General features: G+C 37.6%; 1 protein-coding gene across 1 annotated transcript in view; it reads right to left on the bottom strand.

The window, feature by feature from the left end:
* The window catches only part of TMEM131 (transmembrane protein 131), a 92675-nt gene that overhangs the window by 21831 nt on the left and 58210 nt on the right, over positions 1-12634 (bottom strand). Inside the window, 14 exon segments of the mRNA XM_088521345.1 lie at positions 1075-1141; positions 1533-1642; positions 1753-1891; positions 3465-3582; positions 3685-3757; positions 3904-4056; positions 6969-7055; positions 8715-8819; positions 9290-9424; positions 9507-9617; positions 10018-10188; positions 10289-10442; positions 11265-11373; positions 12281-12389. Of these exon segments, the coding sequence (XP_088377471.1) occupies positions 1075-1141; positions 1533-1642; positions 1753-1891; positions 3465-3582; positions 3685-3757; positions 3904-4056; positions 6969-7055; positions 8715-8819; positions 9290-9424; positions 9507-9617; positions 10018-10188; positions 10289-10442; positions 11265-11373; positions 12281-12389 (1641 nt within the window).

The following is a 12634-nucleotide window of genomic DNA, read 5'->3' on the forward strand; positions in this document are numbered from 1 at the left end:
ACAAAAGCTTTTTAGCTAAGAGGTGGCTGGAGAGCATTTTCTTCTCCCTTAAAACACACACATAAGTTCACACTGGTCCAGTATGAAATGGAGTTTCTGTCACAGTGGTTCATATAAAGCTGAGCAGCCTCAAAGCCAACTGGAGTTGGACCAGACAAGAAAAGCACATTCAGCTGCTACTTTGCTACTTGAGCCAAAGTAACTAGTTGCTCTTTTGTGAGAAATACTATACTATTTCTCCACAAAATATTTTAGACTTCAGAAATTACTTCTGTGACACTTCTATCTTAAAAAAAACCTTCTTTTACCCAGAAAAAAAAGCATTGATTACATAAGAAATTCTGTTACTAAACCAGCTGTGCTTATTAATGACCAAAATACTAGGGCAACGTAAATAAAATATTTACATGTAGATTCATAAAGCTTTCATGCTCCAGGAGTTCAGAGATAAATAAAAGTATATTTCTAACTATGTTCCACTATTAAATCTTTTTCAGAATACTAACTTTGCTAAGTAAATGGGTGAGAAAAAAGGCAGACTTCAAATATAAGGACTACTGAAAGCAGGATATTTTTCTAAATTTGCCTCAGTGCAAGCACTGAATTGCTAATCTAAAATTAACTGCAAAATGCATGTATATTGGATTAAAAAGCGCTCAGGATGTTGTAAGACCTATAAAAAAGTGTATACTTACGGATGTCCACAAAAATTTCAAACAAGTTTAAAGTGCAGAACAAAGCAATGGGCAAACCAATACTTAGCTAATTTTAGAAATATCAACCACTATGCTGAAGAAAATGAGTCAATACAGTTCTTCTATAATCCCTGCAATCTTGTTACTCAGTAAGCATACAGTGAAAGCCGTTTTAGAAGGAACACTACTACTTTTACTATTTTCCTGAAAATATCCAATATAAGCATCATTTTTTCATGCATAATACTAAATAATACTAAACTCGCATAATACTAAAGACACATAATGCTAAACTTGAAGGAACCTAATAACACTCCCTCATAACGTATTTTTTAACCCCCTCCAGACTCCCAATATCTAACTACTTTGAAATACTTACAGAGTTTCTGAAGACCTGGAACTCTAGAGTTCTCAGATTGAAATTTGTAGGTTTACTCAAATTAAACCTGAAACAAAAATATCATTTTTTTTTCCCCCTCCAAATCAAGGCACATCATAATAAACATTCACATATTACAGATTTTAGCACAAACCAAGGACTTGTGGCAGGACTAAAGCAATGAAACACAGCTGAAAGTATCATGTAATTTTTCTTATTTCCTCCCTCACTTGTTGAGTTAAGGAAGAAATGTGAATATCATATTTCTCAAACAGCAAAAGAACACTGAGGGACCAGTGGTGAAAAATCAATCTAAATTCTGTTCCCATTGGGCCAACGATCCAAATTCTAGAAGCAGCCAATACTGTAAGCACCGACACAGCTGCCAAAGACCGCGTTTACTTAGGTAAAATGCATTTTGTGTGAGAAAACCCTGGGCATTTTAAACTGATACTCACTGTTCCGAGAGCTTATCGACAAAGGTGGAGGGGTTAGAATACAGAGCTATAGGAAGGAACTGGACATACACTGGAACGTCAGCTGGATTTTCTAGAAAAATGTCTTCCTCCTAGTGAGAAACACAATTTTTGTAAAGTTTACATTTGGATTAATGCTAATTGCAAGAAGTTCTGAAAAATGCAGTCCCTCGGGAGAGATGCTGTCAGTGAAGGAACTTACTGACGAGCTGTTGGTGTTGGTGAGCGGGAAGGTTACGTGGCGTGGGGAGCTGAGCACGGAGGGCCAGGCCATTTCTGCAGTGACTTTCAACTGGACTTGCTTCTGGAGATCCGTGTCTACTTCAAATACCGCAATCGGTCTGGAAAAGTATACAAAAATTACTTTATGAAACTAACATGGCAGAAAACTCGGAAAAAGAAAGCTTAAAAGCACCCAGAAAACAATATTATTTGTAAAACAGCACAGACCATCACATTTACATGCAAGGAAAACATTGGAAATCTGTTTGCTCCCCCAAACATGCTATAGTAGACCAACCCAAGTATTCTAAAGATATCTGCTATTAAAGTGCTGCTGTCAACATCTGTTGACTCTAAACTCTACCAGGGCCTATGTATGGAAGATGATGAGCAGAAAATGTGGTAGGACTTAGGTACAGTATAATAAATATTTCAGCATTTGCATTCCTCTTAAATCACTATCCTTTGGAGAGAAAGACAAGAAATTTTATCTTTCCTTAGAACGAACCTAGCTCTTATTGCAAATTTCAAAAATGGATTGACTCAAATCAATAAATGAGGAAAAGAAAACTAAACAGAATACATTTTAAGAGATCAAGAGATATTACATAACAACAACTGGCTGACCACACTCCTTGCAAAGCTGTAAGCAGTGGAAAACAGACCAACCATAAGGACAGTTTTCAAAACACCACCCCGATTCTTCCCAAAACATCCTGTGGCTATACACGTGTAAAGGACAGTAAATGCACCCTAGTTGGATGGATAGTAGAGTATGTGCCTAAACGCCTAACAAATCCAAACCAGAACTGAGAGGCAGGTGCACTGGGTTCCAGCTCTCCCACTGCGAGCTGAAACGAGACTAACGGTACCGAGTCCTCTAGTCGGCAAAACCAACAAAACACTGAACTTCAAAAGCAGAAAGTATTGTGGGAAGGCCCCAAATACTCAAGTCAGATTGCTCACTGGAGTCTCAAAAAACACACTTTCTTCTTTGCTTAATGGTACCATGGATAGCTGGTTGCTTTTAAAAAGCATCATATACTTTCCTACAAGTGCTACTTATTCCAAAATACTTTCTAATAGACCTTTTCCTTGAAACATTCTCACTAGTGAGATGATTTATCCACTATGTGGATAAACAGAGGATTCTGCTCAGGTCAATTTTCTTTAGCAGTTATTAGTTCTGACAAAGAAGGTATATTTTTGTTATTATATTTAGCTACACAGAATCATTTTGTTTTTCTACTAATATCCCTATCTTTTTTGAAATGGCAGTTTGCATATGAGAAAGCAGACGTTTAACAAAGTATATAGCAGCCCACTGACTGCTGTGACTTTTTTCATAAAAATTAAACAGCAATGATTTATCTAATCTCTCTCAAGGAGAAATACCAATTTCAGCTATCACTGAAATATTGTAATCCTGGAAGAGTAGCAACAGACAACCTTTTAAAATCCTAGAGTAATCTGGGATATTAAGGTTACCACGTTAAAAAAATAAGGATCTGAACAGAAAACATGAATATAATCTGTTTAATGAAACTTTTGTAAGGTAGTGACTGTTGCCACCCATCCTACTAACTCAAAGAGCACTGCAATATGAAATATTCCTATTTTATACTGACCATATATAACAGAATTATCCTGTGAGTTAGGAGCTGAGGAAGTAACCAGGGTAAAACAACTCACCTGTGACTTGAGTTCTCTTTTATTTCCATCCAGCCTCTGTACAAGTTCTCATGCAAATCCCAGTCAGAATCCCACATGTCTTCTTGCATTGCTAAGTTGTGCTGAATTTTAGATTCCGCTTTAAAAGATAACGTATTTTTAAACCTTCATGTAAAATCACTGTTGAAGTGAAAAGCTCTTTATGTCTCAGTTTTTAATTCCAAAGGTGAAAGTTACTTACATTTAGATAAAAATGGTAATCCTACATAATAATCTCCACACTGCAAACCAGGGTCAAAATAAATATTTGCTATCTGCAAAACGGGTAGGAGAGATCAATTAACAAATTGCACAGTAACTCTAATAGACAAAGACAAAAGAGAAAAGATTTCTGATAATCATAGGCATTTACATATGCTATAGATGAAAGAGAACTTGTAGAAACAAGGCATAAACCAACCTTTGATTTTTTTCCTGGCTCTAAATCTTCTTTATTACTTCTCAGCCTCTTATAATAGAACCTCACATCTTCAGATAGGGATCGTATCTGCTGTATTTTCACTTTCTGGGAGAAGGAGTTCATAATGTTCAGGCTCTGGTGGACTACCTTCCCCTAGAGAAAAGGTGAAATACATGTACGTGACATGTTTTTCCCTAGTACATTTGTTTAGTTATGTGGGCTGACAAAAGACCTTGGCAGCATTGAAGCACAGAGTTAATCATGCAATCTAAACAAAAGCCACTTCCATCACTTTGAGATCGGTTTCTGGGGATTCACACTCTTTTCTCCACTTACTTCTAAACACAGTTCATCCCTCTTTCAAAATAAGCAGGTCTTAAGTATTTTGGTGAGATAGGATGACAGTTATACCAATTAATGTTGAAAGGAAGTTAAAAGGCTCCCTGAATGAGCAATTGTTTGAGAAGTTTACTAGACAAGAGCACGAAGCCAACAAAAGTTACAGCACTCCAGGAATGAAAGAAGGATGACAAGCAAAAAAAAAAAGTTAAGCCTTAGAGACTAGAAAATGCAGCATAACAAGTGCTCCCCTCAAAAGAGGGAGCAGAAAGGATAGTGCAATAAATTAGCAGATTTACTAATCTCCTGTTGACTAATGTAGCATCTTCCTCTGACAAGTCCTATTGCGTTTTCCTTTCAAAAAAGTGTCATTAATCTAATAGTCATGTTGTAAAGCATGAAAAAGTGCAAGTGAAAAAATTATTTTCAAGTGCACAAACTAAGACCAGCAGCAGGAACAAGGAGACATCTGAAAGACAGGTAGAGTTCTAAGAAGGAAAAAAAAAAAACAGGGTAAAATAATTAGTGGGAGAAGATTGCCTAGAAATATTTTCACTAATTACCTTGACACAAAGAAAAGACAAACATAACCCAGTGATACTGTAAAGCTAAGCAGAGCTTTTAGAATATTGAAAATCAAGATACAGATTGACTTACTGTCTTGAGGAGGGCCCAATTCAATAGTTGAAAACACAAGATCATGAATTTAGAATCTAATAAAAAGTTTATCTTCAATTAAGTCCATTTTGAGGTCTGACCGTACCCAATCTGCTCAATCCATGACAGAATACTGTATGCAGTACAGACAAGAAAGCACAGAAGCGATTCCAACATGGATCTGTTGAGATGTACTCACTAGAGATTACCAATACTGGTGAAAGAATGTGGTAAAACCTTACTCATATGACTATGCAGGTGTCATGCACATAAGAAAAGGAAAGATAAGGAAAGGTGAAGGAAAAGAGCAGAGAAATGCAGAGTCTGCAACATGAAATAAATACTAGGGGGAAAACATGGCTTTTTTAATCTATTAAGAGGAAGGTACAGCACATACACTGATCTATATTGATTTTGAGTGCTAAAAAGAGAGAAGAGAACTACTAAGGCTCAAGGATGGTGCTGACAAAGCATAAATAGGTATAAAGCGGCCAGGAATAATTCTGAACTGAGAAATGCAGGAATGTTCACAACCATCCCCTAAGCTTCAGGAGTAACTTCTTAGTAGGGGTAAGCAGAGAAAAGAGAGTCACTGCTATGAGACGTATGAAACAGAAAGAACTTTTAAAGACTTGTTTGGATTCTTTTGAGGCCTGAGAATTTTTACGAGGGCCAGAGGAGGAAACCCAGACCCTTACTGCAGGCCAAGACAGCTCGACAACATGTCCCTGGCCAAGTATGGTGCTGGGGCAGAGCGGCTCTGCGCCGAAGGCAGCTCTGAACAACAGGCCTGACACTTGAGCGAGCCCAGGCCAGGCCGCGCGCGTACGGCCGCCGAGCCAGGGCCACGAGCAGCAGAGAGGCACCCAGCCTGCTCAGCAAGGGCTCCCTGCGAGGGGGTACCAATTAGACGCCGAGCACAAACTGAGCTGCAAAAGGCGACCGGAGCCCCTCGGGTCTCGGTCACTGCCGTGGTCCAAAACGCAGGGTGCTCGAGGAGAGATGCGGCTGTGTTACTCTGACATGACATGTTTTCCAGGCTGGTGTCCCTTTACTAGTGATTACTGTAGAGCTTTGGGAGAGAAATTAGAAAATTGTAGTATCTTCCCCTTCTTAGTACTATTTTTCAAAATATATTGAAGTTAGCTTCACATTCCTGATCTTTTAACCTTGCAGGAGACTGCTGGGGTGATTTTTATCACATCATCTCCATCTCCTTTCACTACCATTTTTTTTTTCTTTCAGTTTTTAATCTCTTTCCCAATGATTTTCAGTCGTACTAAATTCTCTGCTCATCAGAAGCCCACATGTAGTTCGCCCTTGTGTACAACGCCCACTGCAAAGTCAACATGGTTCAAGAGCCCCTGCTGCCATGGTTAGGCTGAATGGTAAGTGGAGAAGAACATGTTAACTGGTGTAACGACCTGCTGCTTGAATCTGTAGCCCTGAGCTCCGGAGCTGCTTCTGGCACTCCCTGTGTAAACATAACTGCAGGAGCAGGGATGAACGTGACTTCCCAGGAACAACCATTCCATGTTTTTGCAGAGCAGCAGAGCGGCTGCCGAGTCTCACACATTAATTGTTTTCCTTTCCTGTACTCTGCCATGTGCCCTCTGAAGATGCACTCCCAGTGTGGAAACAATGAAAGAATCCTTCAAGGACTTCTCATCCTGAAACTTCAGCTCGTCAGCTGGCTTCTGGCATGACATTATTTCTGAGAAACACCCATGCACTTTTTTTTTCTTATTCAGAAGTACCAACACACATGAAAGGCTAAGAATAACCAAGTGACCACAGCTGCATCAGCATAAAGCTGCAAAGAATCAGGTCTGGGACCATGCCAGTATTGCAGGCAACATTCAAGCAGACGCAGTAAGACAGAAGTAGAGAAAACTCGTGCTTAGGTCTTTGGGGAAAAAAAGTAGTGATAGAAGCAGGATCTTAAAAGTTCACGAGCACAATCTCTCCAGCAATATGGCAACATGCAGCAATTCAAGGAAGCAGTATCTTTTGAAAAGGACAGACAAATAGGAAACACAATGTGCAATGCTGGGAATCCATTATCTTACTGGAAAGGACGGTGGAAGAAAAACGTGTTTTGGGGAGCAGGTCAGCGAGCCTACAGCAATTACTGCCTTCACTGGTATAGTTAAAATCTGAAAGAAAGAACAAGGAAGTTTAGAAAAATACATTACTTTCAGTCTTTAAATGTCTCTTCCATTCCTTCTAATAACAAAATCATGGATTCTGGAATTTCAGAATCCATGTTTCAAATGCGTATGTATAAACCTGACACTTAGCCATGAATTAAAATCTCACCATAGATGGCCATGCTCAAAATAGTCACACACTGATATTTCAGCATTCAATCCCAGAAACAAGCTTTTGTCTCTTTGAATTTTTAATTGAATAAAACTTCAAAAATGGTTTCTCAAATCAAAATACTGACTAGCTCTTCATTTCATCAATACTGCAGAAAAACAGGAAGCACATCTTTGCTCAATCACACTTAGCATCATTTTCCACAGAACACAACAGCAAAGTTAAGATACAAGCTCTCTCATAGGGCGTTATTTCATCTTCCTTGAATAGGGCTTATTCTGTTGGATAACAGGATGACATCTTTAAAAAAAAAAAAATATGAGGCAAGAGAGTAAACTAAACTTCGCAAAATGCATGGAAAGGCATGATAAGATCCTGAGATACACTCCTTTTCCTAACTCAAACTGTAGAAGAGACAGAAATACAGCAAATACTAAGCATCTCAATAATGAGATCCTTACTGCATTGGTAGAGTAACCTGTAAGAACAAACAAGAAAATAAAAGGCTCTACGTTCTGATACTGAAGGGTCACACAAGTGCATGCACATTAAAAAAGTCAAGGATCACAGACAACTTGCAGAAATTAAGAATTTCCTATTTTCTGTAACTTCACCAGAACCCCACAATGTGCTGTTTCATTTTCTGACTGTATAACCATTGCATGAACAACACATCTATTTTTGATATGCATATAATTCAAAGACAGTGAATACCATAAGCCAATGATACTAAATGTCATTCTATTATGTAGTAGAATCTCTCTCTCTGTTAAAAGTGATTTATTAGTATCAACAGGAAAGACTTATGAATTTGAGAATTTACCAAATCTTCTCTCTTCCCCTAACCTTAGTGGAAAGATTTTGCTGCATCAACTGCCAGCAAACTAACTTCTCCAGAACAATTTTCAGAGTGGGTTTTCACAATAAACCTTGAAAATTTTATCTTGAGTTTAGTAACTGACAATGCATTCAAAAAGCATATTGCTGGGATTTGCCATGCCAAAAGATTCATGCATTGATGCTTTGAGAACGTGTCATGACATTGAAGCTCCTGTGGACCCAAGCCCCAGAGCATCAGGTCAGACTGAAATGGAAGTTTCTGAAAGCCAGGTAAAAGCAAAATGAAAGTCACTCTTTATTGCTCCAGAGCAGATATAGCACTGGTAGCATTACTGTCATTTACTCCAAGTTTAACTTGTCCCTGAAATCGCAATCCATCCACTAATAACTCTTAAAGCTTCATGCTTTATGTCATTTACAGTACAAATTAAGACAAGTTCCTATGCTCACTACTCTTCTGAGTTAATTCAGTCAACTTAGAAAGCCTTACGCTACAAAATTTGAGATCACTAAGAGAAAAAACTCATATTAAGACAACCAAAATACTTGTTACCTTCCTCCTTGCCTTATTAAACCTAATATTTCTCATGTTCACATTAAAAAACAAAAACCACATAATTTGTGCAGCACCAGTGATTAGACAATAAATATACCTCATAATCTGTTGTGATTTGTACAGCTCCATCATGAATTCCTTCAAGGTCTTTTGCTATTAGTTTTACTCTAAACACAGCATAATAACCAGATGTTAGTATCACCTGTAAGATAGAAACAGAGTCCATCAAAGGGAGACAAACATCACAAAAAAACATACCCAACTCCCTTGTTTGCTATGTTGGTCTGTTTGAAACACATCTGCCAATAGTATATAAATGAAAGATATATGAAGAAAAATTTAGCTCATGACTGATTAATATAAAAATAAAACAATTGTACTAATAAATCTCACTATTCTCCTCAAAAGCGATTAAGACCGTCTGAGGCCATTGTCTCTGAATCTTTCTGTTTAAAATCTGACTAACCTGAACATAACACCACTTCTTTAAAAAAAAAAAAAAAAAAAAATCCCCCTCCACTCATTGCCAAAAAACAGAGCTATAAAAACAAACAAACAAACAACAACAAAAACAACAAAAAAAAAGCACACACACCATAAATTGGTCTTTTTATCCCTCTACCCTTTTCTTCTAAACCTATTTTGAAGCAAGAGATTCAAAGGAGTACTTACCGAAGACTGATCTGACGCACCAGCATTTTGCAGTTCAGGAAGGTTTGCAATTATTGTTGTTCTGTTTCCTTTTTCAGTCGCTAGGAGTTCTATGGCCAAACCATCCCCTATAATATGCCAACTTTTTATAGCCAGCTTAAAAAGAACAAAACATAGCATTTTCAGTAACAGTGATTTAATCTTTTAAAAGAAAAACTAAGAATGAATTGATCCTTACCTCTATTGGATTGCTGTTGATGACTGCAAATAAAATGCTCGTAGCTTCTGCTGCGCTCAGTATCCCAAAGTCTATAAATCGCTCCTCGGTTCTTGGAGGCAGTACAAAGTACTAGAAAGATTGACAAAAGCATTTAAGCTTAACTTACAAACAAAGTATACTCAAACTCTAAGCCCATTAACAAATGCATTACAGAAAAAAAAAATTAAAACGAAAACAATCAAACACAGCAGTCCTGTATGACAGTCTCAAGGTTCTACACCTTTGCTACCTAAAACTAAAGGAAACAGAAAGGTCTTTTTCAACAATTACAGAAGCTGTTTATGGAAAGAACTGGTGAAGTGGGGGTTATTTTGGATGACATTTTTCTCATCTGTAAAATCATGATGAAATTCAAAAAAAGCCATTCACCCATACAAGCAGAATAAAGAATTAAAATGCGTTCTGATCATTCTGTTTCTAATTAGACCAAAGTCTCCAGAAAAAATAAAAGGAAAAGGAAAATACTTACATCTAAAAACCCTGTGTATGCTCTGACAGGTAGGTGAAACTTAGAAGCGTTGGTGATGAGTAAAATATTGTTATCTATATGAACAGATGATGTGGAAGGCATAAAATGAAGTGTAAAAATATATCTGGATTCATTAGGTGGAATTAAGACAGGTTTGCTGAAGTTCTGAACCTGGATCAGTGAAGAATGAAGATCAGAGTTATAATTTAACAAAAGACTGGATATTTAAACATTTAGTTTTAGGAAAACTGTTCACTGGAACTGGACTTACTTTAAACATTGGTTTGGCTTCTTCTGGTAACAAAACATCATGTATGAGGACTGAAAAACTGAAAGTGTTTGTCAGGTAGATCGGTCTTTCCACAGAATCAGGAGGACTGTCGCGGATATGAAAGAGTGTGGCAGCATGATCAAATCCTAAATATCTATTAATAGGAAAAATAAATATTAAGAACTGAAGATCTTTCTCAAAAATAATCTGTCATTCTTGCACAAAAGAAGAGAATCCATTCAAATTCTACAGCAAAAAAGGGACATACCCCAGTGCTAGCTGACACTATGTATTAGCACTGCAAGGACACACACAGATTATTCAATAACCTCACTGAGATAAGAAAGTATTAGGAGGCAAAATAAAAGGAAAAACAAGTTGGGAGTTATTAAGATTTTTGCAAATCATGTATGTTTCTTATTATCCAAATCAGGCATCTGCAGCACAGAAGTTTTAACATGTAAGGATCAGCTTGCTTGTTCACCTTTAAAACACTACCAGTTCTGTTGACAATAAATTACCACCCTGATTGTTTTTTTATTACTGAGTTACAAAGTATAGCTAAGTTCATTTTAATCAAAGTACTGGCAGTTCTCCCAGAACTTTGCTTAAAGCTATTTTCTCTAACCTCACTTCAGATTACAGCGTTAGAGGAGCAGATACAAAACTGGAAAACTGTAATTCTGAAGATGTCTCAACAGAGCTTTCAGCTACTGTGACCAGCAATGCAGAAAGATCACTTTGATTCCAATTCTGAAACTAGAATTTCCAATTCTGAAACTACCTTTTAAGTTACCAAGACTATCAACTAATATAAGAATAGAAAATTTAAAACCAGAAATTGCAGGTCTAAAGGTCTAGAGCTGAAAGAGGCACCACTGCTTTATACCCCTCCTTCTCCATAAAGGACTAAAAATCCCTCTGCTAATTCTCAGCATTGAGCTTCTGAGCATTGTTCAACAAACTGCAAACTCACCCATCCAATACTTCTGCTTGATATGGTATTTCAAGTTTGGAGTAGCTCTTCTCTTTTGCTTTAACAGTTATCTTGCCAGAAGACTGTGATGCTTTTTTGACTTTGGATGCTGTACACACAAGAATACAGGAAGGATGTGAGAGCAAACCAGAAATGACCAGGTTAGATCATCACACGCAGAAGAATAAAGCAGAGAGCTGCACCAGAGAAAGTATCACTGAAGGAAATGAATCTTAAGGAAATTTTAAGGAACTGACCTAGGAAGTAAAAGGCCAGAGTTCAAAAAATCCTCTCTCAGTTCCAGTTCGGGGACATGCCTGTGTTAGCAAGCTTACCTACCCCAGGAAATCTAGTCATTCCTGTCAATGTAGTAACATGTCAGATATGTCCAGAAGGTCACTCAGATCCTAGGGGAGCTGAACTTCCCACACAGATCATGTCTATATCCATCTGCAACTAACCAAAGAAATCTTGAAACTACTACTACACTCTTTATTTAAAACTACCAAACAAGCAGGACTTTGGACCGAGAATGCAGCAACATTTGAATAAATTAAAAGATAGTTTAAACCCTGCAGAAATACAGCCAGAATCCTTGTGAGAATTCCATCTCTATAAGCCCTAAGAATGAAGATGCAAGGCCACAGAACAACGATGTCACAGCCAAGGGATTTGAAACTGACTGGTGGAAACCACCAGTCCTTAAAGCAATTGTTGAAAGTGCAAATATCACTTATGTCTGGCTGCTTTACTGAAAATAAGTCACCAGTCAAGGTTCTTGTTATTATTTGTGACTGGTTAAAGTGACTTGCTGTCTGTGGCTTCTGAAATGATCCCTCTGAAAGCAACAGAAGTTAAAAAAACAACACAAACCATTTCCAAGTAGACAAATTCCATTCCTCCCACCCAAAATGATAAACACAATTGTCTTAGAAGAACTGGAGAATAATTCACAAAGATTCAGTGAATTTTAAGAAGAATTTGAAATGCTCCAGGAAGAGGGGAGCAGTACTTACCATCAAAGCTAATACTTGCAACTTTGGTATATTTACTTTCAGAGGCTTTTAATGTAACTGGCTTGAAATGTACTGTTATAGCTTCATTCTGTGGTGTAGGTCTAACGCTCTGCAAACAGAATCAAAATATCAAGCACCTGCAAATTCATCACTGCTAACACACTTTACAGCTTTCACACATTCTTCAAAGCAAATGTTATGAGCACAACTATTTTTGCCGAGTTTTACAGGTCTGTCTTTCCCTATAAGAGGGCAGCTTTATAAGATACTGTAGAACTTTCCTCACATCCTACAGATTACTCAAGCAGTCAGCGTGGAGGAAGGTGGGCAACAGAGAAATCTCTTTGGATTTCT

The sequence above is a fragment of the Tinamus guttatus genome, unplaced genomic scaffold (assembly GCF_059628265.1).
Source record: "Tinamus guttatus ecotype Peru unplaced genomic scaffold, ASM5962826v1 Tinamus_guttatus_pri_ptg000002l, whole genome shotgun sequence".
Classification (NCBI taxonomy): domain Eukaryota; kingdom Metazoa; phylum Chordata; class Aves; order Tinamiformes; family Tinamidae; genus Tinamus; species Tinamus guttatus.